The 27,325-nt window shown below is 38.9% G+C and overlaps 2 gene segments (V, D, J or C); both read right to left on the reverse strand.

Moving 5' to 3' along the window:
- The window catches only part of LOC101439582 (Ig kappa chain V-V region MOPC 21-like), an 81,175-nt gene that overhangs the window by 47,409 nt on the left and 6,441 nt on the right, over window positions 1–27,325 (reverse strand).
- Window positions 13,087–13,671, reverse strand: LOC101445801 (immunoglobulin kappa variable 1-8-like). The segment is given in 2 exon segments: window positions 13,087–13,430; window positions 13,613–13,671. Coding segments are annotated over 2 exon segments (393 nt in total).

Consider the following 27,325-nt stretch of genomic DNA (forward strand, 5'->3'; position numbering starts at 1 on the left):
CTTAGGACAGGAAGTTGGGACGTTCCCTGAACCCATGATCCCTGAACCCACATTCCCCAAAGACAGTGTTCCCCAAACCCCCAACCCCGGCACTCCCTGCACCCTGCTGACCTCAGACAAACTACAAGAGTGGGAGGGTTCTGATGATGGGTGCTGAGGGGTCTGATGAGTGTGGGTTCAAATGTATGGACACCTTTTTGGGCTTTGAGGAGCATACCAGATGGCTTGAGGGAAAACTAAGAAGAGGTGAGAGGTGAATATCCTGAGGCAGCCTAATTTACCTAAACTCCCTGGAATAGGGAAAATTGGTCTAGGAGAAGGTGAATTCAGGCAACTAACTAGTCCTGTGCAGCACGCCAAAAGGAGGGGAACAGGAGGAAGTGCTTGGCAGGCTTCCAAGTGCATACTTAGGGTTCCAGGCAAGGTGTGGGTGCTCTCTCTCAAAAAGACTGAGAGTCATTATTTTCTGGGGTGAGTTGGTTCACCAGGGTCCCATTTGAATCTGGGAGGAGAGCTCTCACATGGGCTTCCTGCTAACATCAGCAGGAAATCAGCACTAAATCTTATTGAGCTTCCCTTGTATGTAATGGTTCCCTTTTCTCTTGCTGCCTTCAGTATTTTCTCTTTGTCTTGAGCATTGGATAATTTGACAAGTATATGTCATGTGGTAGGTCGGTTGGGATTTATACTGATTGAGGTGTGCTGCACTTTCTGTACATCCATCTCCCACAGTAGGTTTGGGAAATTTTCAGCCATTACCTCCTCCAACACCTTCTATCCCATTTGCCTTCTCTTCTTCTGCTGAGATGCCTAGAATGCACATTTGTGAATTTTGTGTTGTCATTCAGAGCCCTAACTCCCAGCTGGATTTTTTCTTTTTATCTATCAATTCTACTATCTGTATGATTTCAGATGTACTATCTTCTACATCACTAATTATTTCCTCTGCCTCTTCAAATCTGCTGTTATTTGCCAAGATTATATTTTTGATTTCTTGGATGGTGCCATTCATCACCATTATATCCGGTATCTTTCTGTGTATGTTTACAATTTCTTCAGTATGCTCTCAAAGTGTTTCCTTAATATCCTTAATCTTTTTCTTAACTTCATTATTTTGGTGCATGATGTTTGTTTGGAAAGCTTTGATTAATTGCTCAATGTTCTGCCCCTCTTCCTGGTTTTAGTGTGTTCATTGGACTGGGCCATGTTTTCCTGATTGTTGATATGATTTTTTGTTTCTGTCTGGTCATCATTTTATCTTGATGGGATTGTTCAGTTGATTAGCTTCCCCCTCTAGTCTTGGATTTTATTTAGGTGCTGCTTTTGTGTGTGTGTTAAGTTTTCTCTTTGCCACTTTGTTTTTACTTATTCTATTTCCTTGTTGTTATCTAAGTTCCCTTCAGAGAAAAAGATTAAAGCCAGGAAAAGCAAAAGAGATAATAAAAGAGAAAGTATAATAGTAATTGATAGTAGCTATTAGCAGAAGAACCACATAAGACCTAGGCGAATGAATATTAAACTTATGTAAGCAGTATAGAATTATAAGAATAAAAAAGTGGCATGCCTATAATGGAATGGGAAACTGAATATGGAGAAGAATTGCTGAAGGCAGGAAGAGGGAAAAAGAGATGTGATATTGGGGAGTTTGGGGGACTTGGGGTTGTTCTCAATGATATTGCAGGGAAACATACAGCACATTATATATCCTGCCATAGCCCACTGAGTGGACTTGGACAGAGTATAAACTACAATGTAAACTATGATACTATGCAGTACAGCAGTGCTCCAAAATGTATTCATCAAATGCAAGGAAAGTACCATACTAATGAAAGAAGTCAATGTGGGAGGAGTAGGGGGTATGGGAAGTGGGGTACAGGGGAATCTCTTACAATTTTTAATATAATATTTTGTGCGATCTATGTGTCTTTAAAAAATAAGGTAATAAAAATTGAATATATATGTATATATATATTTCAGCTAAAAGGCTTCCTGATGTCTTACTGTGCCCCCTGTTTTCCATCTCTTGGTCTCGGCCAGTTGAACCTTCATCCTGTATTTGCTTTCAAAATGACCACCCCCTAGGCCAAGACAGGGCTGGGCTACAGAGGCTGGCAGCAGGTCAGTGTGATTCCCTCCAGACCTGCAGTCCTCAGAGACCACAGGAAGAATCCCCAAGCCTGTTTTCCTGCCCTTCTACAGTTCCTACCTCTACACTTTGCACACAGGGCTTCATCATCACAGGCTCCAGCTCCTTGGTGCTTTAGCTGGGGATTTGCTTGGCCAAGGCTGGGACACCTGCTGCCCTCTGTGGTGATGTCTGTGGGTGTCATGTGCTGCTAACTGCTCTCCAAGACATTTGACCAACAGTTGGTGGTCTCCTGCATTCCTGGTAAAGTGGCACAAACCATTTCTTTTGTGTACAGACAGTCTCCATCCTATCATCCCCTACCTCTCTGGATGCTCTTGTCTCCTGGGAAACTTCCCTTAAATTGCTCACCATTTCCTTAGTGACCTTACTCCCTGGGATGCCCTTTCAAAAATTTAACCTGAATCTCCTGTAATTTGAAGGGAACAAGAAACTCTTTTCATCAAATAATAGAAAAGAGCATTTCCTTTGCAAGTACTTGCTAATGACTTGCCTCTTCAACAAGATGAGAGAAGCAAGCTGATGAACTGCATGGGGCTTGCACATGGAGGTGAAATGCACAAGGACTACTGTGTTCTGTTTGTGTTCAGATGCACTAATGTCACCATGTTTCTGAAACGTCCTTCTGATCTCATGTCCTGACAATTAAGCTGATTGCAAACAAGCTACTAAGGATGAATGGGTTAAGGCAGGATATATAATGCCCAGCACCTGTCCCTGCAATATCATTTAGGACAACTCCAAGTCCAAAAGTGCCCCCACATCACTGAATGTAATGGGAGAGGGTATAAACTACAATATAAAGTATAATCCATGCAGTGAAGCCATACTCCAAAATTTATTCACCAAATGCAAAGAATGTGCCACAATGATGAAAGAGGTTGTTGATGTGGGAGGAGTGGGGTGAGGAGGGGTGGAAAGTATATGGGAACCTCTTATATTTTTTTAATGTAACATTTAAAAATAACAATAGAGAGATCATAGAGAAAAAAAGATGAATGGAACAATCACTGTATATTTTATATATGTTCTGGAGAAATTCTTATCCATCTGGATGAGTGGGGGACAGGGTCCTTGATTCACATGAATCCAATGAATATCAATAAATTTTCTAATCTGTCCTTTCTGTATTGGAATCCCTTTTACCTCCTCCTGCTAGAGGGAAAGACTCAACCCATCAGGGTATCAGTCAACATATTCTATGAATGGTCTTCAATTTGTCATTTGACAAGAAGAACTGAGGAATAACTATTTGATATTTTAATTAAAAGAGAAACACTTGGTTTCTGATATTATTATGTTGCATTTTATTAATAATTATCATAAAATTCCCAATGCTTCCTGAGGCTACAGTATTGAATTGGCACAGATCATGTTAATAATTCCAAGGACACAAGGACATGGACAGATAAAGTAAACAGCTTTGTGATCTTGTGACCTACATGAGTAGCTCACCACTACTCACCAGAAATGTTGTCCTTAAGATTCACTTGCTGGATTTTTCTTGCCAAGAGACTTAAACTAGAACTCTTGTCTATATTAATGCTCAGGAACACTCATGTTCAGCAAGAAGAATGAATTCTTAGATGAGTTTTGGGGCATAAGATAATCCATTGACATCAAGGATTTCATTTTTAAAATGAGTTTCTCTTAAAGATGCTTCAGTATCAAAAGTGGAGGTGAAGTTGTGCTTTGTGTGCCGGAGTAGGTGGGGGGAAGGATAAACAAGGAAATTTTGTAGTTACAAGTGTGTGCCCTTTGCTTTTAGCAAGACTCTTGAATTTTTCACGATTCCCCTGATTTTGCAACAACGTGACTTTCACTTCTAAATTTATAGGCAATTTCCCAAATAAAGGGATATAAATAGCTTCAGGTTCCAGAAATGATGGGCTCTGTCCCTCAGGTAAACAATCCTGGTAAAATAAAAATACATGCTGGAAGCTATACCAAAAGACAGAGAGAGAAAAAAGAGATCAGATTAGACAAAAGAAGAGAAAAGAGGAGAGAAGATAAGAAAATGTTTAACTTTGGTCCCAAGTTATATAAAAGCCAGGCACCAGATGATTTTTTAACTCTAAAATCATTTTTATGCAATAGATATTTAAGGATAGAATAAATAGTCGGCCTCCAGTTCCAGAGCTTCTGAGGGCTCTAGAGACATGTGGACACTATAGGCAGGGCAGACAACCCCAGCAAATCAGCACCCATCAGTGGGCTTTTCCTTGGAAAGTATATTAACTTATCTCTCCAATGTAACCTAGTTAGGCTCATTTATAATTTCCTTTCACATGGTTCTCCTTCCCCTTTTATTTGAACTTATAATTAAAACTATATCCATTAAATATCTGTCCCAAAGACTTAACTCTTCAGTCTGTTCATTAGCTGCTTGGGCCTGAATCCCAGCAAAGTTGCAGCCTACACCTATGCTCCAGTTTATACGACTCACTCAGGACAACTAGCAAAACGATGGTGAAGGACAATGTCCACCCAAAAAAGCACAGAGAAAATCTACAACCTAAGGTGAGACAGTTCCATCCATCTCCCCCATGGAAGCTCAGCTCCCTCTAAGTCAGAGGCAGAGTAGGCATCACCATCCCAAATACCTCCAAATGAGGAATGAACAAATGTAAGGGGGAATGCAAGTATCACCAAAGAAAACTTATTATTCTAGTAACTGAAGATCTTATAATATTGATATAAAGACAGGTCTGAGGGGAGGGAGAGGGGAAAATAATGTAATGTGGCATTTTTGAGACAATGAAATTGTTCTGCGTAATATTGCAATGGCAGATAGAGGTCATTATACATTTTATCAAAACTATAAAATTTTGAGCTGCAAAGTGTACACTATAATGGAACATAAAGGCAGGGCTGGTAGTAATGCTTCAACAGGCATTCATTATTGTACCCTACTACCACACTAAATAAAGAGGTTATTAATATGGGAGAATGTGACAGGGAAAGGCATTCGGGTATAGGGGAATCCCCTGTATTTTTGATGTAACTATTCTGCGATCTAAAATTTCTTTCAAAATAAATTAAAAAATAATTGGTGAAGTAAAAACTGCCTATGCTGTCATAACATTATAAGTTAATTTATTAAAATCCCCAATCAAAAGACATAGATGGGCAGATCAGACAAGAAAATATAATCTATACCTATTCTCTCTACTAAAGACTCACCTTAGGCCTAAGGATACAAAGACATTCAAAATGAAAGGTTGGAAGAAGATATTCCATGCATGCCATAATTTAAACAGAATTCATCTTGCTCTTTAGTAGTGTCTAGAAACACTACCGATTTTTGCTCTTTGAACTTGTATCAACCAACTTCGATGAACTCATTTACTAGCTCTAGTATTTCAGATGGGAGTACATTGGGCTTCTTGGACATGGATATTTATGTCCTTCAATAAGGCTGGGAAATTTTCTACCATTATGTCTTCAAATATTCCTTCTGCTTTTTTCTCTTCTCCATCTGGGAAACCCATGATATATATGTGTACAAGTCTTTTGCTGTCATTAGTTCCCTGAGAACTTATTCAATTTTTTCCACTCTTTTCTTTATCTATTCTTTTGTATGTTTACTTTCAGAGGCCATTTCTTCAAGCTCACCAATCTTTTCTTCTGCCTCCTCAAATATGCTATGATAGGATTCCAATATTTTTTAAGTTGTTTTATTGCACCTTTCATTCCCATAACATCTGCCATTTTTCTATTTATGCTTACAAATTCTTCTTTGTGCTCATCCAATGTCTTCTTCCTTAATCTCTTTAGCCATCTCCCTGAATTTATTAAGTAGATTTGTCTGAACATCTATGATTAGCTGTCTCAATTCTTTTATGTCAATTAGAGGCTTATCTTGTTCCATTAACTGAGCCATATCTTTTGTTTCTTAGTATGGATTATAATTTTTTGTTGGTGTCTTGGCATCTGGTTTACTACAGTTTTTATTCTGGGTGCAGTTTTTCTCTGTAGTTTAGGGCTTCCTGACATTTCTCCCATGCTGGTTGTGCAGTAGGATGCAAGGATACAGTTGATGCTCTAAGGAATGGAGGCTCCAGCTGCACTCATCACCCCAGGTATCAATGAAGTTTCTCCCAACTTTCTCCTTCGCCAGGGGTAGGGACAAAGTCACAGCTTTGTGGGATAATACAAGTCATGCAGGCCTAGAATGGAGTGGCCCAGAGAGACTGATGAAGCTTCATGCCCCTTTCTTCCCTGCCTGGGGTTGGGGTGGTGCTGCAGGTGTGGGCAGCAATCCATGCAAGGATCCAAGATGACCACAGTAGACTTCTGACTGTTCAGTCTGGGCCAGCCAAATGTACCTTTGGTTATCTGGATTGTCTGGTGCAGGGACCACCAGCCTCCTCTCTTCTAGAGGTGGGACTGAAGCCAGCCTAGGGCTGCAGGGTGATCTGGGTGAAAGAAACAGTTTCCCTACCTTCACTTTGATTTTTTTAAATTTATTATTTATTTATTTATTTCCTCTTCCATCACCCCAGTTGTCTGTTCCCTGTGTCCATTCACTGTGTGTTCTTTTGTGACCACTTCTATCCTTATCCGCAGCACTGGGAATCTGTGTTTCTTTTTGTTGTGCCATCTTGTTGTGCCAGCTCTCCATGTGTGCGGCACCATTCCTGGGCAGGCTGCACTTTCTTTCACACTGGGCTACTCTCCTTACAGGGTGCACTCCTTGCCTATGGGGCTCCCCTACGCAGGGAACACCCTGCATGGCATGGCACTCCTTGCACGCATCAGCACTGTGCATGGGCCAGCTCCACATGGGTCAAGGAGGCCAGGGGTTTTAACCACGTACCTCCCATGTGGTAGGTGGATGCCCTGTCCATTGGGCCAAGTCCACTTCCCCACTTTGATTTTTCATCATCCTGGCTTCCCCTCATGCTGGAGGCAGAGTCAAAATGGCAGCCACTGGCCTCTTTCCAACTTCGACAGTTTCAAACTTTAGCTGGTCTTAGGGTTATACTTTTGCCAGTCAAATTAACTAATCAGTAGCTGATATCAGTGGCCAACCATCTCCTTCTCTCCTGTTTTGGGGAATGGAGCTTCTAATTCTAGCCACAGAATAACTCCTGGGGCAGCTTGTGCTATCAAAGGAGGAAGATCACAGATATCTGAGGCTTGGCCAGTAATTTCCCAGATTGGCTGGCACAGGTTTCCCAGCTTCCTCCCTGCTAGAGGTGGGGTTGGGGCCTAAGCTAGAACTGCAATCTGATCTGGATGGAAAGAAGCCTGTTTCCACCAGCACTGTGATTTTCAATCTCCCCTGCGTCCATTCATGCTAGTTATGGTGTTAAGATGGTGGTTACCAGCCTCTTTCAGACTCGGACAGGCTTAAACATTAGCTGTTCTCTGGATCATACTTTAGCCTGCTGAATTTACTCCTCAGTAGCTGAAATTGGTGCCCAGCCATCTCTTCCTCCCTTGTTTTTGGAAAGTGGAACTTTCAATTACAGCTGAGGAACAGTTCCTGAGGTGGCTTGGGCCTCCAGTGGAAGATGGTCACCAGCCTCCATGGCTTGGAGTGCTCTATTTAGAAGTCTTCTCTGCAAATGGGCAGTCTCCTCCTTCCATTCCTTCAAGTATGAGGCAAGATGCACTTCTGGTCTCCTGGAGTCCCCAAACAGGTGTTTTGACTAGCTCGAGGTAGCTTTGAGTGCTTACTAACTGCCCTATAGCAGGGGCTGACTCTAGATGCTCCTTATTGTGCCACCATCTTGCTGGTTTTTCTCTCAGGTTATGCACATTTTAAAAATAAAATATGTAGAAATATATTTGAGGATATTTTGAGGAATTAGAAATATTCCAAAGTTTATATTTATTTGATCTTAATGTGCTCGTTTCTTGTACACCACCATGTGTCTCTAATAGAATCCAGTTGTAACCAAGCTTTTCTAATTTAAATGAAAGGGCTGTTAGAGTTCTTCAGAATTTATGAAATTTCAGACTCTATATCCATATGCCCTGCCCACATTATTGGTTTGTGCTCTGCTAAACCAGAAGATTTTTGAGAATGTTACATTATTAAAAACACTGCCACTTGAGCTGAAAGGGACAATAAGAGGATAAAATTAAAGAAAGTTGTGGAATTACAAAATTCTACAAACTGATAAAACTATGATCATTCAAAAAAAACCTTTGAAGAAAAACAAAGTATGATACCTTACTTTGCCAGGCTGCTATCATAGGTACTATAGAATGGGAGGCTTGAAATACAGGAAATTTATAGGCTCACAGTTTTGAGGTTAGGAGATGTCCACTATTGTGGCATCAGCATCAGCAAGGCATGGCTTTCTCCTTAAAGTCAATAACATTCCATTGCTGGTTACAAAAGATCCCTGACTTTCCTCTTCCTTCTTTTCTGGTTTCTGTTGACTTCCAACTTCTGACTTTTTTATAGTTTTGAATGAATTTCTCATGCGTATAATGGAATCCAATAATCTGAACTAAGGCCCCCTTTCAATCAAGTGGGCCACACCTTAACTCAAATAACATATTCAAGGTCCTATCTACAATGAACCCACACCCATAGGAATACTGACGATGATTAAGAATACATATATAATTCAATCTACCACAGATGAAGACAGAGACCAGATCTGCAGACAGAGATATTACAGTCATTGGCTCAATCCATAGGTCAGAGAGATGACCCCAGGCAATGAACGTAACAGAACTTAAGGATTTCAAACTTGCTTGGGAGCTGTGCTTCCTTTCTTCCTTTCATTTTCTCCATTTTGGAATTAGGATGCCTGCAACATTTATACCATGTCTGCCCCACCATGGTATTTTGCAATCAGTAAAGTTCTTTTCTAGTTACTGGTTTACAGAGAGCAATGAATTTACCCCAGATTGGATCCTACTCAGAATGTAATATGTATCTAATTTAGATTATTTAAATGGTGACTTGGGACTGCTCAGGAGATGATCTTTAGGTTTGGGAATTGAGTTGAGGCCATAATTCTTTAGATGTTTGGGCATGCTAGATGAGGACAATATATTTTTCATGTGGGATAAATGGGCATCATTGGCTTTGAAGGGAACCCACTATACACTGAACACCAGCCTGAAAATACCTGGTATCCATGCATGCTGCCTCATATGAAACATTCATTGTACTGTGTTTAATTTAAGTTAGAGAGGTTGTCCTGGGATTTCAGGTTAGGCAAACATGCAATCACATATACACTTTTTAAAAAAGATTTATTTATTTATTTATTTCTCTCCCCTTCCCCCGCTCCCACCCCGGTTGTCTATTCTCTGTGTCTATTTGCTGCATCTTCTTTGTCTGCTTCTGTTGTTGTCAGTGGGACTAGAATCTGTTTCTTTTTGTTGCATCATCTTGTTGTGTCAGCTCTCCATGTGTGTGGCACCATTCCTGGGCAGGCTGCACTTTCCTTCGCCCTGAGGGGGTCTCTCCTTATGGGGTGCACTCCTTGTGCATGGGGCTCCCCTATGTGGGGGACACCCCTGTGTGGCAGGGCACTCCTTGCATGCATCAGCACTGCACATGGGCCAGCTCCACACAGGTCAAGGAGGCCTTGGGTTTGAACCACAGACCTCCCATGTGGTAGGTGGACGCCCTAACTACTGGGCCAAGTCTGCCGCCAACACATGTATTCTTATAAAAGAGTTGCAGGATAATTTGACAAACAGAAAAATACAAGAGAGAAAAAGACATAAAGTAATTTGAAGATGCTGAACTTGAAAGCTGGAGTAATGAAGACTCAAAACAAAAAATTCAGGCAGCCTCCACAGGCTGGTAGAGGCATGAAATATATGCTCCTGGAGAGCTTCCAGATGTGTGGCCTTACAGAATCCTTGATTGGAGCCTTGAGATACCAATTTCAATTCTCTGGCTTCTAAAACTGTGAGAGATTTGAATTCTGTTATTGTGAGTTATCAAGTCTTTTTTATTAATTTGTTTAAGCAGCCACAAAAAATGAATTTAATAATTAATAATTGATAAATAATTGAGACATTTAAAAAAGAGATATGAAAAGGTTATCAATCATAGGGAATAAGTGTTTTCTATGTATCAGGTTCAGCCTGTTATATATGTTACTCTTTTACCTCACAACATCCTCACAAAACAGGGACAATTATAATATACATTTTATATCTAAGAAAAACCTGACACGGGGAGGTTAAGTAATTTACTTGAGGACACATGGGCAGAAAGTGTCAAGGATGTACGAAAAAGTAAGTAAATTGATACTTGAGAGGAAATAGTCATGAGGAAATTTGCTCATACTTGTAAGGATTAGAAAATTGTGGAATGGCCTTAAGTTGGAAGAGAATGACAGAGAGAGATAATATTCTATCTTTATAAATGTTCTTTTCTTTTCAAAGGAAAACATAGGAAGCAGCAAAGGCATTGAGCTAGGCTTGTAAAATGCAACCAGGAGACCCTGAGCAGAAGGGCTCTCCCAACAGAGGGTCCAGCAGGTAAGGAGGGAGAGTGACACAAGACCTTTGGAGGAGATTCTGAACCTGTGTGGCCAGGATTATATCTTTCTATCATATTTGGAGGATAATAGCAGGAACCAGAGTAAGGGAAGAATGAGGAGTCAAAACAGGAAAGTTTAAATAAAGAAGGCACAGGGAAGAGGTAGTTGATCCATCAGGGTATAAAAAACTCTGAAATGTGCTTTCATTTCCTCTTTTGGAGCATGAAAATAGCCATCAGAATAATCTAGAATTAGTCTGCCAGGTGGTAAAAGACATGTGGTGCAGTAAATCCAACTTCAGGCTATTGGCCAGCTAGGAACACATGAAGGAGATCAAAGAGAATTGAGCCTAGATCAGCCAGGCCTCAGGGGAACTGCCAGATAACTATACACCAGGAGTAGCCCCAGATGAGTCAGTCAGGCCTCCATAGGAATCGGCTACACAGCTAAATAAAAACTCACCAGCTTTAGCTTTATGCTACTGGGTTTGGGCATGGTATCTTACATGACAGTAGCTACCTGTTATATTATCATCTTTTAAAATGCTATTCACTCTTTAGCCACAATCTCCTCCAAGACCTGATTTATTTTTAATAATATCAATAAAATATGGCACAGTGTATATTTTTTATATGTGTTTTTTCCTCATCAACTAAAATGATAGGAGAGATCTTTGTGACAGACAGAGGAACCACTTAATAAATATTTCTTGAGTGAATGAATGACATAGATTCAATTATTAAAATACCTCTCATTACTAAGAGTAAAGAGCAGTTATGTGTGTCAGAGAGTTTGGTGTATTCTCCTCAGGTTTGATGAGACACTTGGTGAAACTAAATTTCATTGACTAATGTATTTATGAAGAAATTTCAGAAATAATACTAGAATGTCTGGAGTATTTCCACTAGCACACTGAAAATAATGTGTTAATTAAATTTTATCCAGAGTGTTCAGGTTATAGCGGACTTAAGAATCTTGAATTCCTTCAGGGCCAAGGGATCGTAAGAGAGAAAGTTTACAATTGGTGAAAAAGTTCATGAGGAAAATTATCACATATTTCTAGAAGGTTAAAGCTGAAGACTTAGAGTTTCCAGAAAAAATGAGAAAAGCTGAAAGAGATGGAGAAGAAAAAAAGGGCTTTACAAAAGGATGCAGATATTCAGTTATTCTATAAATATTTGAATATAGACTGTTCTAATTTGCCAGTCTGAAATGGGTTGGCTTTCACAAGAGGTATTTATTAACTTAAAACTTAAAGTCTTGAAATTGAGAAAAATGTCTAAATCAAAGCATCATCAGGCAATGCTTTCTTCCCAAAGACCAGCTGCCAGTGATGCTAGAATCCTCTGTCACATGGAAAGACAAATGGTGGCATCTGCTTGTTTCTACTGTATCTTCCAGGATTCATTGCTTCAGATTCTTGCTTCCATGGCTTTCTCCTTCTTGGTCTGCACCTCATTCTCTTGTAAAAGCCTTCAGGAAAGGGGTTGAGAGTCAGAGTGGGACAGGCATGAACTGAAATAACCTCCTCAAAGGGTTCCACCTACAATAGGTTACACCCACAGAATGGATTCACATTATGATCATACTTTACAGATCATACTTTACATGTATTCCTTTTTGCATTAGTTTTATTTTTTACACTGATGGAACATACAATATTAGGCAATGTTGTAAAGAATAAAATTGTGTATGTGTCATTACAAAGATATGGTAATAAGATGAAGAAAACACAGACCTTATAACAATATGGAAAACATAAATTTTTGGTGAGTTTCATGGTTCCACCAATTTATAAGAGAATTATAGAAAGAAGGTGACAATCACAGGACTAGGAAGCTCAAGGGAAAATTATATACCCAAAATTAAATCAACATATTTCATTGATTGAGCATTATCCCTTATAACATAAACGTTCTTCAATGAATATAGTACATTAGGGCATCCACAATTATTATTTGATTGCAATAAGAAATGAAAATAGCTATTTAAATTTAAAAATGGAAGGTAGAGTAGTGAATCAAATCATCTTTTGTGACACTGAGAAGAAAGGCTTGGATGGCAACATGGTCCAGGGGAGGAAAGAGAAAGGGAGGAAGATGACCTTCCACGGGGGAAGTTTTGAAAATAAAGGTTGAGGATTTGATCTTGGGAAGGGCCAGAATTGGAGGATGATGGAGGAGAAGGAAGAAGATGGAAGAAATAAGGAAAGAAGATGGTAAATTTTTAAAAATTAAGGATGTACTATGAAGAGAGAATCCATCCATCAGGGTGTGAAGTTTACAAGACACTTGCCTAGAGCATAAGAGATAGAAATTTATTCGCCTTGTCATTTGATCTGGCAATATAAAAAAAAAGATTTCTATGGTACAGTCCCCTAAAGGATGTGGTTTCTCAGACAGATAAAGGAAGCAAACATACTCAAGTCTATATGAAGAGGAAGCAGCTGGTGATGCAGGACTCACTGCCCTACAGCCCTGGGGAGGAAGTTTGTGTTTGAGGTTGAAGCACTGTGGTAGGATAGCTTTTATACTGCTGGCAGTAATAATCTCCAAAATCCTTAGTCTGGACTCCGCTGATGGTGAGAGTGAAATCTGTCCCAGACGCACTGCCACTGAATCGATCAGGGACCCCAGACACCCGGATAGATGCAGCATAGATGAGCAGTTTAGGAGCCTGTCCTGGTTTCTGGTGGTGCCAGGCTAAGTAGTTGCTAAAACTCTGACTGGCCTTGCACTTGAAGGTGACGGTCTCTCCTGCAGATGCAGCCACAGAGCCTGGAGACTGGGTCATCACGATGTCCCCCCTGGCACCTGCAACCAGAAAAGAACATTGGTCATACATTAAATCATGAATGTATAAAATATCTATCTAAATGTAGGTTTTCTTATTTATCGAATATATTCAGATCTACTTTAGATGAAGTGGTTTGCTCACTCTGCATTTTAAAACCCTTCTTGAACTTTATAGAGATAATACTTTCTAAACCTCTTACCTGAGACCCAGAGCACCAGCAGGATGAGCAGTTGGCAATTTGACACCATCTTGCTCACCTGTCTGGTGCACTCAGGCCCCATCTCTAGGGAAACTACATTAATAGAGCTCTGAGCAGACAACCAAGTCCCCGAGGAGCATATGCAAATCAACATAGAGTATAAAGTCAAATGTACCTGTTCAGTGAGTTGTAAAGATAAATAATGGAAGGAGATAAAAATATCATGACTTCAGGAAATGCAGCCACATGCCTGCAAACAGTGATAAATCAACTTAACACCACCATTTTCAACAATATTCAGCACAATTTAGAAAATGAAATATTTTATCACCAATTGTACTCTTTAAAAACAACTGTACCTATCTTGAAAAACAAAAGGATTTTGTAATAAAATATATGCAACTATAAGTGTATAATTTCAGAACTTAATTAAATGTTGTAAAAATGGTGCCAGAACTTAGGTGGAATATACTCATATCATTGGACAGAGTAAGATGCTGTGCACATATTGTGTATGTATCTCAGTCTATTCTAAATTTTAAACAGATATTTGAAGCTCATCTTCGACATCCCAAAGGCACCTCACTCAATATATCCAAAACAAAACCTCTGTATTGTCCTTAAAACAAATACTGCTCCCAGAAATGAGTCACCAAATACTTACAATTCACCTTTAGCACTCTCATTTAAGTCAACCACTTTCTAAAATCACTAATGAACAGATTAGCAGACCTGAAGGGTCATCACCACCTCATGGTCATAGGTGAAATGGCTTCAGTTCCCAAGGTCTGATAGAGCAGTTCTTCATTTATTCCTACCCAAAACCAATGATACTTATAGAATTACAGAATTATGCAAATAACAATATCATGAACACTTCTAGACATAGGACATTAAATTATGAATAAGTAGAATGGATTCATTATACTGGGAGGGTACACAATAACAATTAACATTTCTGCAGCCATTGCTATCCTGCTTCTCTGAAATTACCTCCCCCGTACTAATGCTGTTACTCAGGAAAGATAGGGCAAGGTGAACCTAGATCCTTTGCAGGATCAACCCTCTGCATGAACAGCAGAGGAAAAGAGAAAATTTGGGACAGTTTAACAATTTTAGAGTTAAAAAATTCTTCTTCTCTAATAAATTTAGCTTTTCCTGCAAAGATTTTTTCGTAATATTACTAAGAGGTTTTTATTCATGTTGAGTTTCCTCAGGCATGCATTGTTCCAATTCTAAATAATAATAAGTACATTTTCCTGTATTTTGTCTCCAAAAGAGGCCATTAGCTTAGGAGAAGGCCCCCTCCCAGCGATCAGGAATTGTGCTGCCCAGACCCGAATCATTAGGGAAGGCATTTCTTTTCATCAATAATCCACCCTGTTCTTGGTGCACCACATATTTGTGTTTAGAAGATGCTAATAATTAATTCAGGCTTGCTCTACACACCCATGTTTTCTTCCTCCTCTTCCATGAAGTTGCATTTAATATACATTCTTAGTTTTGCATATTTTACTAAAATTTCTACTACCTAATTCATAGGTTTCCTGCATCAGTGCAATATGATTTCCTTCCCATTCTTACACATTCAAAAATTTAAAGTCATCATGGATGACAGGATAATAAAACAGGATGTGTCATGCAGGGTAACTGGCCCAGAAGGGTCCACCTAAAATGTGGAGTAAGGAAATATTCTCTTCAAGTAGGGGACAGTTGGCCTAATGCCAGCATAGAGGAGGGAATTGGCCTTTAAAGCACAGAGAAGAGCACTTCAGAAAAAATAAAAAGGTTATCCTGGATATTTAAGAAATACTAACAAAACAGAGTGTGAAAGCAGAAAGGGCCTGATCCAGGGGAACACTAATTAATGAAAGTTTGAGGCTTAGGTTACATACTATGAGAAGCCATGGAACAAGATTTAGAATTAATTTTTCAGTTTAGCAAGTATTTCTGGGTTATTTTACAAGCAATAACATTCTGAGGAGGCAGACAGAGTGGAAGCCATTAACATATGAGTGCAGCTGTGAAACTAGCTTTGCTATCATCTCCTTCCCTAATTTCATATAATGATTTTAAAAAGTGAAATTTTCTAAATGCTCCTCCAATGCCAAAAATCAAATTGAGGCCAAATCAATCTTGGGTAAATGATTTCAAAAAAACACACTGTGTTAAGTAGAATTCTAAAAACGCCTGGGTACTCCTGCCCCTGGTGTATACACACATTCTTTCAGCTGTTCAAACACTACACAGGTGCTGCTGTGACATGATTTTGCAGATATCATTAAAGCTTTGATTTTAAGAAGGGATGTCAGGTAAATCTTGCTGTACTGGTTAGAGACAATGAGCTCAGAGAGATTCATAAATAAGTAGGACTTGAAATAGAGGAATATGTCTGAAGTTGGCTGTGGAGATACAGGGGGCCGTGTGGCAAGGAATGTGGGCAGGCTCTAGGAGGACAGAGCTGACAGCCAGCAAGGACATGGGATCTCAGCACTGCCACCTGAGGAACTGCTTCTGCCAAACTCCATGAGCTTGGAAGAGAACTCTGTGCTCTGGACAGAAGGCAGCCCTATTTAACCATGGAGGAACCTGAGAAGAGAACCATCAACACTGGACCCAGACTTCTGAACTGCAAAATTCTGACCTAATAAATTGCTAATTAGTTATGAAATGACAGAAAACTGATATATATATGTATACACACACACATGTATATGTATGAATATATGTATTAAAATGAACCACTTGCTAAAAGGGAAGTCATAAATCCAGATACAAGAGTTGTCATTGCATTTAGCTCATGGCTGAATGATGCTGACACATGTTTCTTCTCATGAAATGTGATGTGCTTTATGCCCCTTTTGCCCACAGATAATTTCCTGATGTGTTACCATGTCCACAGGGTCAGAGCTGAATATTGTGCTATGAAAAAACAGGAAAGAGCAGAACTAGCTTTAAAAGTGGTCAGGATTTGTCCCCTCTGGTTTCCATGGCCATGTCCTCTGACAACTGAAGAAATTCTAAACAGGGCTGTTGATAAGAGGGCAGTGAACTGGGGTCATCCCAGGTAGACCTGAACCAAGCTGCTGTCTTCACATTTGCTTAAGACCCCATAATGTTTCAGATTCCTAAATGTGGATGACTTCTTCCTTCTATATGGAATAACATGAGAATGTTGCATTTGGTCTTGAAATAAGAAATAAAATATCTTATTTTTCCACTTATTTAGAATTTAGAATTCTATGTGTTTTATTTAATATTATACTCCTTTTGTTCAAATGACCAAAAAAATCTCAATTAATTATACATAAAATCAACTTAGCAAGTATATTTCTGAGCACAGCTCACACTATCCCATGACCTTACTGGGGGGCAGTCAAGCCAAGTGCTCCTTTTGCAGACATAAAATCAAACTGATTGATATAAGAGGCCCAACTCACATGCAGGCAAATCTAACATGCTTCAGGGTTCTGAAACAATTCTACATAACCTATGGAATTCTTGTCCCCCAGTATAGTTACAGGGCCCCAGTGAATGTGCTCAATTAGTTTGGGCAGGAACGGATGAAAGTAATGTGTTAGCAAATTCTTAATATGATGGCAAAATTAATCTTTAAACTTGAAATGATGAGATTTGCTGCCAAATGTATAGAATATTGATGTACAGAATAAAACATGATGCTAGTCCCTTAAAATGGGAGCAATGCATTAGCAGTGACCAAGACATTTTTCAGTAAAGGTCACACGATATTCCTGCCACAGATTCATGGAAATCTGGAAGGGGACAGGATAGAAGTACAAATTATCTGAATGAAATCTGGAGTATAGTTACTGAATTTGTACCAATGTAAATCTCTTAGTTTGACAAATGTACCATGATTATGTAAGATGCTAACATTAGGGGGAAGTGGGCAAGGGTGTACGGAAACTCCCTGGACAACTTCTGCAACTTATATATGTCTAAAATTATTCAAAAATAAAAATTTATTTAACATAACATGAGGAGAAATATCTCAGTATAGCTGAGTGAACATCGTATTTGACCATGTGAGGTCTGAAAAGATGGAGTCATGTAAGATAATCTTACTCTAAAGCCAGACCCCTTCTCTAAGGACATTAAAACTTTTGCCCAGACATTCAGTATCTCACATTGCAAGTGAGAGCCACACAACTTGCAAAAATGATTCTTTAACTCCTGATTTTCCTGTCCTCGTTGGATCCTTTGGTCCAAACAAACTTACTTTTAGCAAACTCTTCAACCAGGGTATGTGTCCTACTGGATGGACAAAAAGGTTTTCACAGGGGTTCATGTACAAGAATAGGTTTACTGGAATACATTTCTAGATCTATGTATTCTGCTCAGTTTCTTTCTTGAATTGGATCTTTCCAAAGACAGACAATTGTGCTCCTGACTCTACTTTCCCACCTCATGTGCAAAATCACCCTTAACTGCTTTAGTAAGATAAGTGAGCACTTACTCATCTTACCATAGGAATTTCCATGGGATCCAAAAAATATGCATCAAGAAATGTAGGGATGTTTTAGAGACCCACACGAGTTAACATACAGAAAGTGAATGACTCTAGAAAATGACAACTCTCCCATGGTGCCAAATATTACACACCCATCAAATTGAGGAAAGATCTGCTTGATTTGTCAGCCCAAATATTCCAACTTGCAATCAGGGAATTTCAAAATTCATAGCTTGAGTCCACCTTGTTTATTTTTGTCTCTTCTGTATTTTAATAACACCCTGATTGAAACTTTACATTTACTAATTGGAGCTAGCTAAACAGTACAAGCTGGAATTTCCCACTTCCTTGAATAAAGGGATTAAAGATTCCCAAATAATTTTGAATATAATTTTAGAAAATTTTGCAAGATTTCTTTACAAAATGTCCATTAATATAGAGGACACCTTCGTTACTTTATGCATTTTGAACAAAGGCTCAAAAATTTTTGAAAATTAACCTGTAATTAGCAAAGAGAGAAGGTGTGGAATGGATTATTTTGTTTTTATTCAATATCAAATTGTCTAAGTCCCTATTCAGTTGCTCAGTGTGTGCCTGTGTGTGCATGTATGTACAGATATGTGTGCTTAAACAAATATATTTTAATATATATGTATTTTAATATTTATGTATATAAACATTTGTAAATTTTCATCACCATAGTTTCTCTTTGAGTTAGTAGAATAACACAGGTTTTTTTAGATCAAATTACAAAGAATATTCTACCAAAATTAATTAAAAGAAAATCTCATCATCTTTACATTCTTAAATTGGAAAGAAAATTATTCTTACCACCACATTTTGCTTTGCAGAAATTTGTCCTATCATTACAACACACATCAATCAGTTGCTTTCAATACTGACATTTTACAGAATTTACAATTGTATTAATATTAGGAGACATTGTGCCCCCAGAAGAATGAATTTTCTGAAGGTTTTTTTTTTTTGTCCTTCCCTTCTCCCAGAATTGAAGCCCACACAGAACTTTAAAATGCTAAATAAGGAAAGCAGACTTGGCCCAATGGATAGGACATCTGTCTACCACATGGGAGGTCCATAGTTCAAACCCCAGGCCTCCTTGACTCATGTGGAGCTGTCCCATGAGCAGTGCTTATGTGAGCAATGAGTGCCATGCCATGAAGGGGTGTTCCTTGCATAGGGAAGCCCCACACACAAGTAGTGCTTGCCATAAGGAGAGCCACCCAGCAAAAGAAAGTTCACCTGCCCAAGAATGGTGCCACACACACTGATAGCTGACACAGCAATATGGCACAACAAAAAGAAACAGAGAGGGGCAGTGTTGGAGGTTCTTCGGGACCAGGCTGTTTCAGGATTTTTGCAGGACAGGAGGTGTCTGGACATTGATTTGGTGGGAAGGTAACAGAGAAAATACGTCTATAAAATATAATTGAGACTCTTACACAGAGGTCCGGGCTGTGCATGGAACGCTCCCTCCTAGGGTGGGTGGAGCCACGGCACCAGGCACTGCTGCGGCGCTTTTTGTTTTTTTTTTTTTGGAGGTTCTGCAGTACTAGGGAATTCAAAAGTCCTGAGTGGCCTATTGGGGGGTTAATAGGACAGGAGTGACTCGCAGACCGATTTGGGGAGACAAACGGGAGTTTTATTGCAAAGCGGGGGAATTTTTGATTGCGGACACAAACAATAGCGCTTCTGCCTAGAGCCCCCCCCCCCCCAAGCCCCACTGCTGATCTACAGTGAACTTAAATTGATAGCAATAAAGAGACACCACCAGGGTCTGACTGGGTGGGAGATGTTTGGAAGCCGATTAGGGGAATATTTTGTGAAGAGTGGGAATTTCGGGTTTGGACTCTGTTATTAGCGTTTCCAGCTGGAGCCCCACCCCCTGGGCCTGGCTATTGATCTGCATCATTAAATTGGCTGCAGGGTAGAATTGGTGATACATCCACAGAATAGACCCCAGTGAGTGAGTGAATTGTGGGGTACAGACACACAGGATAGAGCTTATGGATGTGACCTCTCCCATAGGGCTGGCACCCAGCTGTGGGGATCCCTGAAGGCTGTGATGCACTGTGGTGCTCCCAGGCTCCCTGTTAACTGGACTTGAGGTTGCCAGGTCTGAGTCCACTAAACCCTGGTGGCACACACCCCAGAGACTCACACCTCTTGAGTCTTCAATATCTCAGACTTTCCATTCCTGAATCCATCACGCCCTGAGGTCCATCTGAGGTCCTTGAATGTCCTAGCCCTCAACATTTGCATTTTTTCATTTTTGTTTTGTTTTGTTTTTAATTTTATTCTATTTTATTTTATTTTTTAATGTCCTGATTGCTAACATTGGATTATCCCCTAGTCTTTTCTCCCAGTGTATCCACCAAAGTCTTTTTTTTTTTTCAGTTATTTAGGTTCTTTTTTTATTGTTATTGTGGTTGTGGTTGGTGTATATCTTTTTTTTCTTTTCCCTACCTGTTCCCTGCCCTTTACCCACCCCCTTTTTCTTTCTTCATTTCCTCTCTCCTTTTTTTTCTCTCTCTGTCTCTTGTCCCTCATTTTCTTCTTATTTTATTTTATCTTAACTATACAATAGGTGCTACAGGGAACACCTCACATTTGCTGGGTTTCCTCATCGTCCACTGCCTCATTTCTGTGTGGATTGATTTTGGCTACCTACACTATCCATTTTCCCCTACATCTTGATATCCTCCATCATCTACTGTCTCTCCTATAGTCCACCTCCCATTCTTTGATCCACAAAGTGTCTAACTCTTAATTTCTAATACCTTTGTTTTGTTTTCTGTCTGTTATCCACTCTTAAAACTATTGCCTTTCTTTTCTCTTCCCCTCTCTTATGAAAACAATTGCTTTTTAATTCATACCATATTCCTCCCATATTCAGTTGACTACCACATTATAGGTACTCTACCTACTGCTATAACTCTACACAGCTTACATGAATATAACATCCATCCTCCCAGATCCTATATTGTTTCTCTGTTAACATATATCACCAATTCTAATTTACACTTTTTGCTTGCTTACACAATTGCCTTTCCCCGGCCCTAATACTTTCCTTTAAAGTGAACTCAACCAGCAATAAGAAATTACAATAAGAAGAACAAAGTGACAAGGAGAAGATATAACACTTACGCAAAAACAACAGCTAATTAATCTCCAAGACTAGACAAAGAAGCTAAGGAACTGATAAAACCCGTCAAGATAAAATGATGACCAGACAGCAACAAAAATCTACAAACCAAACCAGTAATCAGGAAAACAAGGCTGAATCCAATGAACAAACTAAAAATCAGGAAGGGGACCAGAACTTTGCACAAGTAATGAAAGATCTCAGAACATTTATCACTGACAAATTTAATGAAGTAAGGAAGAGATTAACAATATGAAGACAACACTTGGAGGGGAAATTGCAGACATACGCAAAAAGATAACAGATATGATGGGAATGAACACCACAGGTCAAGAAATCAAAAATACACTTGCAGCAAATATCAGCAGACTAGAAGAGGCAGAGCAGAAAATTAGTGATGTGGAAGACAGTATATCAGAAATCAAACAGATAGTAGAAGTGGTCAATAAAAAGATAGAAAAAAATCCAGCTAGGATTTAGGGACCTGAATGATAATGCAAAACGCTCAAAAATACGTATTATAGGCATCCCAGAAGGAGAAGAGAAGGGAAAGGGGTCAGTAGGAGTGTTGCAGGAAATAATGGCTGAAAACTTCACAAATCTACTGAAAGAGACAGATGTACATATCCAAGAAGCACAGTGCACCCCACTCGTCATAAACCCCAACAGGCCCACCCCAAGACATATACTTGTCAAATTATCCAATGCTCAAGACAAAGAGAAAATCCTAAAAGCAGCAAGAGAAAAGAAAACCATCACATACAATGGAAGCTCCATAAGATTAAGTGCTGATTTCTCATCTGAAACCATGGAGGCAAGAAGGCAGTGGTATGATATACTCAAGGTACTAAAGGAAAAAAATTTCCAACCAAGAATACTCTATCCAGCTAAACTAGCATTCAAAAATGATGGAGAGTTCAAAATATTCACAGATAAACAGAAATTGAAAGAGTACGCCAACAAGATACCACCCCTTCAAGAAATTCTAAAGGGAGTTCTGCAGGAAGAAAGGAAAAAAACAGGACAGGCAGAGTTGGAGGAGAGTGTAAGAGCAAGAAAAAAGACAAAAAGAGAAGAAAAACAAACAAAATATGACAAACACAAGTCCAATCAAAATATGGCTAACATAAATAATTCCACGAAAGTAATATCACTGAATGTCAATGGATTAAACTCACCTATGAAAAGATTCAAACTGGGACATTGGATAAGGAAATATGACCCATCTATATGCCGTCTACAAGAGACACATCTTAGACCCAGAGACTCATGGAGGCTGAAAGTGAATGGTTGGAAAACAATCATACAAGCAAACAAAAACCAAAAAAAGGCAAGAGTAGCTATATTAATATCAGACAAAATAGACTTTAAATGTGAAACACTTGTGAGAGACAAAGAAGGATATTACATTTTAGTGAAAGGGACAATCTGTCAACAAGATCGAACAATCATAAATATTTATGCTCCTAACAAGGGCGCCTCTAAATACATGAGGTAAATGCTGGAAAAACTAAGTGAAAGAATAGATGCATCTACAATTATAGTGGGGGATTTTAATACACCACTATCAACTCTGGACAGAACATCTCAAAAGAGAATCACTAAAGAAACAAAATATTTGAACAGTATATTAGAGGAGCTGGATCTAATAGATATATACAGATCATTACACCCAAACACAGCAGGATATAGATTTTTCTCAAGTGCACATGGATCATTCACCAAGATAGACCATATGATAGGCCACAAAGAAAGTTTTAATGAATTCAGAAAGATCGAAATCACATGAAATAATATCTCTGACCACAGTGGAGTGAAGCTGGAAATCTGCAAGGGCCAGAGGCCCCAATTTCACACAAAGATATGGAAATTAAACAGCACACTCTTAGAAAAACAGTGGGTCAAAGAGGAAATCTCAAAAGAAATCGATGACTAACTTGAAACAAATGATAATAATACAACATACCAAAATTTATGGGATGCAGCAAAAGCAGTACTGAGAGGGAAATTTATAGCCATAAATTCATACATCAAAAAAGAAGAGCAAAATTGAAGAACTAACTGCACATTTGGAGGAATTAGAAAAAAACAACAACAAAGTAACTCCACAGGAAGAAGAAGGAAGGAAATAACATAGATAAGAGTGGAACTAAATGAAATAGAAAATAAGAAAGCACTTGAAAAAATAAACAAGACCAAGAGCTGGTTTTTTGAGATCAATAAAATTGACAAACCTTTAGCCAGATGGCTTCACAGGTGAATTCTACAAAACATTCCAGAAAGAACTAACACGAATCCTGCTGAAACTCTTCCAAATATTGAAACAGAAGGAACATTGCCTAACTCCTTCTATGATGCCAACATTACCCTAGTACCAAAGCCAAACAAAGGCACCACAAGAAAGGAAAATTATAGACAAATTTCTCTAATGAACCTAGAAGCAAAAATACTTAACAAAACACTTGCTAATCGGATTCAACAACACATTAAATGAATTAAACACCACGACCAACTGGGATTCATTCCAGGTATGCAATGATGGTTCAACATAAGAAAATCTATCAATGTAATACACCATATAAACAGACTGAAGGAAAAAAAATCACATTATTATATCTATAGATGCAGAAAAAGCATTTGACAAAACACAGCACACTTTCTTGATAAAAACACTCCAAACGATCAGAATACAAGGAATTTTTTTGAACACGATAAAGAGTATATATGAAAAACCTACAGACAACATCATTTGCAATGGAGAAATCCTAAAATCCTTCCCTCTAAAGTCAGGAAAAAGACAAGGATTCCCACTGTCTCCCCTTCTATTTAAGATTGTCTTAGAAGTACTTGCTTGAGCACTGAGGCAATAACCAGATATAAAAGGCATTCAAATTGGAAAGAAAGAAGTCAAAATTTCATTATTTGCAGATGACATGATCCTATACATAGAAAACCCTGAGAGATCTACAACAAAGCTTCTAGAACTCATAAATAAGTTTAGTAAAGTTGCAGGTTATAAGATCAATGCGCAAAAATCAGTAGCATTTCTGTACACCAATAATGAGCAAGATCAGGAGGAAATCAAGAAACAAACACCGTTCACAATAGTAAATTAAAAAATTAAATATTTAGGGAGAAATTTAACTAAAGATGTAAAAACCTTAGACATTGAGAACTATACAAGACTATTTAAGGAAATCAAAGAAGACCTAAATAAATGGAAGAATATTCCCTGTTCATGAATAGGAAGACTAAATATTATTAAGATGTCTATCCTACGAAAACTGATCTACACATTCAATGCAATCCCAATAAAAATCAACACAGCCTTCTTTAAGGAACTAGAAAAACTAACTATGAAATTTCTTTGGAAAGGAATGAGGCCCCGAATAGCCAAAGACATATTGAAAAAGAAAAACAAAACTGGAGGAATCACACTATCTGACTTCAAAACATACTACAAAGCTACAGTAGTGAAAACAGCATGGTATTGGCATAAGGAGAGACACACAGACCAATGGAATTGAATTGAAAGTTCTGATATAGAACCTCATATATATAGCCATATAATATTCGATAAAGCCACCAAACCCTCTCAAGTGGGTGAGAATGGCCTATTCAACAAAAGGTGCCTGGAGAACTGGATAGCCATATGTAGAAGAATGAAAGAGGATTACCATCTCACACCTTATACAAAGATCAACTCAAGATGGATCAAAGACCTAAATATAAGAGCCAAGACCATAAAGACCTTGGAAAGCAGTGTAGGGAAACATCTACAAGACCTTGTAATAGGAAATGGCTTCATGAACATCACAGCAAAAGCACGAGCAGCAAAAAAACAAATAGATAAATGAGACTTCCTCAAAATTAAAGCCTTCTGCACCTCAAAGGAGTTTGTCGAGAAAGTAAAAAGCGAGTCTACACAATGGGAGAAAATATTTGGCAACCATATATCTGATAAGAGACTTATAACTTGCATATATAAAGAACTCCAATATCTTGAAAATAAAAAGATAAACAACCGATTTGAAAAATGGGAAAAAGATTTAAACAGACACTTCTCCAAAGAAGAAATACAAATGGCTAATAAGCACATGAAAAAATGTTCCAAATCTCTAGCTATCAGGGAAATGCAAATCAAAACTACAATGAGATACCATCTTACTACCATAAGATTGGCAGCTATGAAAAAAAAACAGAAGAATACAAATGCTGGAGAGGATGTGAAGGAAGGGGAACACTCATCCACTGCTGGTGGGAATGCAGAAGGATACAACCATTCTGGAGGAGTTTTGGCGGTTTCTCAAAAAACTAACCATAGATTTGCCATATGACCCAGCAATACCACTGTTTGGTATATACCCAGCAGAACTGAAAACAAGGACACAAACCGATATATGCACACCAATGTTCATAGCAGCATTGTTCCCTATCACCAAAAGTTGGAATCAACCCAAATGCCCATCAACAGATGAGTGGATCAATAAAATGTGGTATATACATACAATGGAATACTACTCAGCTGTAAGAACAAATACACTACAAACACACGTGATAACATGGATGAATATTGAGAACCTTATGTTGAGTGAAGCAACCCAGGTACTTCATGACCTCAATGATATGAAATAAGGAAGCTGCCTCAGAGAGCTAGAGACTGGAAGATAGGCTTACAGGAAATCGGAGGGTAGAGGAAGGATGTAAGCTGACATCTACATGGGTGAAATCTATGATAAACTGGCGGTAAGTATGTGCACAAGGAAGAGATAAAATGGGGGCATAGGGTTACCTTTGGGTGGGGCTATGCGGGTTTGAGGAGGGTTAGGGATGGGCGGATGGGTAACATTGCCCAAGAAATTGGGGGGAGAGTGGGGCAACATATGAACATAGGAGATTGTCAGGTGTTGGTTGAGAGTAAAATGCTGAGAAAAACTTTTCAAAATATAATTAGGAAAGTTACCTATTTAAGATACTCAAAGGGAATAATCTGACACAGGACAGACTCCTAGGGAATATCTGAATGCTCATTTTGCCAGAGTGGGTTATCCCATTGTGTAGAGACCCATATAATGAGAGTGAAGGTAGACCCACATCCTGGGGAGGACTAATGCCATCAAATAGAGGGAACTGTATCTCTCAAGAGAAAGGGTGGCTCCCAGGGCATTAGGGCAGTTGAGCAAGTCAAGCCCTCAACACTGTTGCAAGTATCGCTGAACATGGCTCCTCAAGAAATGAAGATTGACTGTCACTGTGGTGCCCAAGGTGAGGGGGAAATAGATATTGAATAAATGGAACCAAAGTAAATGTGAGGCAAAAGAAGTGTTTCACAAGAGTACACAAGGATGGATATAAAACATGTAATATTACACCAAAATCATATAGGGGACAACAGACTAATAATGTAAACCATAATGTAAAACATAGGATAACTAAAAAATTTAGAAAACTGTATAGCCTAAAGTATGAAACACAATGTAAACACAAATGCTACCTTGTTTGAAAGCTATTGTCTCAATATCTGTACATCAGTTTCAGTAAATAGGATATAAATAAGTTAAAAGATTATTGCTGTGGAAGAGAAAAGGTTTTATAATGGATATGTGGGAGTACTGCATATTGCATAGATGAATTATTGCGATCTAGGGCTCTTGTGAAGAGAAGCTCAATAATTAGGAAAAAAGAAAAGAAAAAGATAGGATGTAGAATTTTTCCAAATCAATATGTATTCTATATCTAACCTTTAAACTCATTGCTATATTCCATTTTAGTTGTAAGGGAACCTGACATTATATTGGGCTTCACTTTTCAGGAAGTTTTGGATCACAGAGTGGTTCAACAATGGCAGCAGAAGAATACTGGTATGGGATGTTATTGACAGGCGATATATGGTTGACAGGGAGTTATACAGGACATGTGTCCAGGGTGCATGGAAATATTTGGATATACTCATAGTGGAAACAATTAAAAACAACAGCTGGGGGGTACTGGGTTCCTGGGCGGGGGCGGGGGGCTCTGTCGTGGTCCCTAGGGGAGCAGCAGCAGTCCCCCAGGTGCAACAGTAAGGACCAGGAAGGAA

This window comes from Dasypus novemcinctus, chromosome 17 (assembly GCF_030445035.2).
Source record: "Dasypus novemcinctus isolate mDasNov1 chromosome 17, mDasNov1.1.hap2, whole genome shotgun sequence".
In the NCBI taxonomy this organism is placed as follows: Eukaryota; Metazoa; Chordata; class Mammalia; order Cingulata; family Dasypodidae; genus Dasypus; species Dasypus novemcinctus.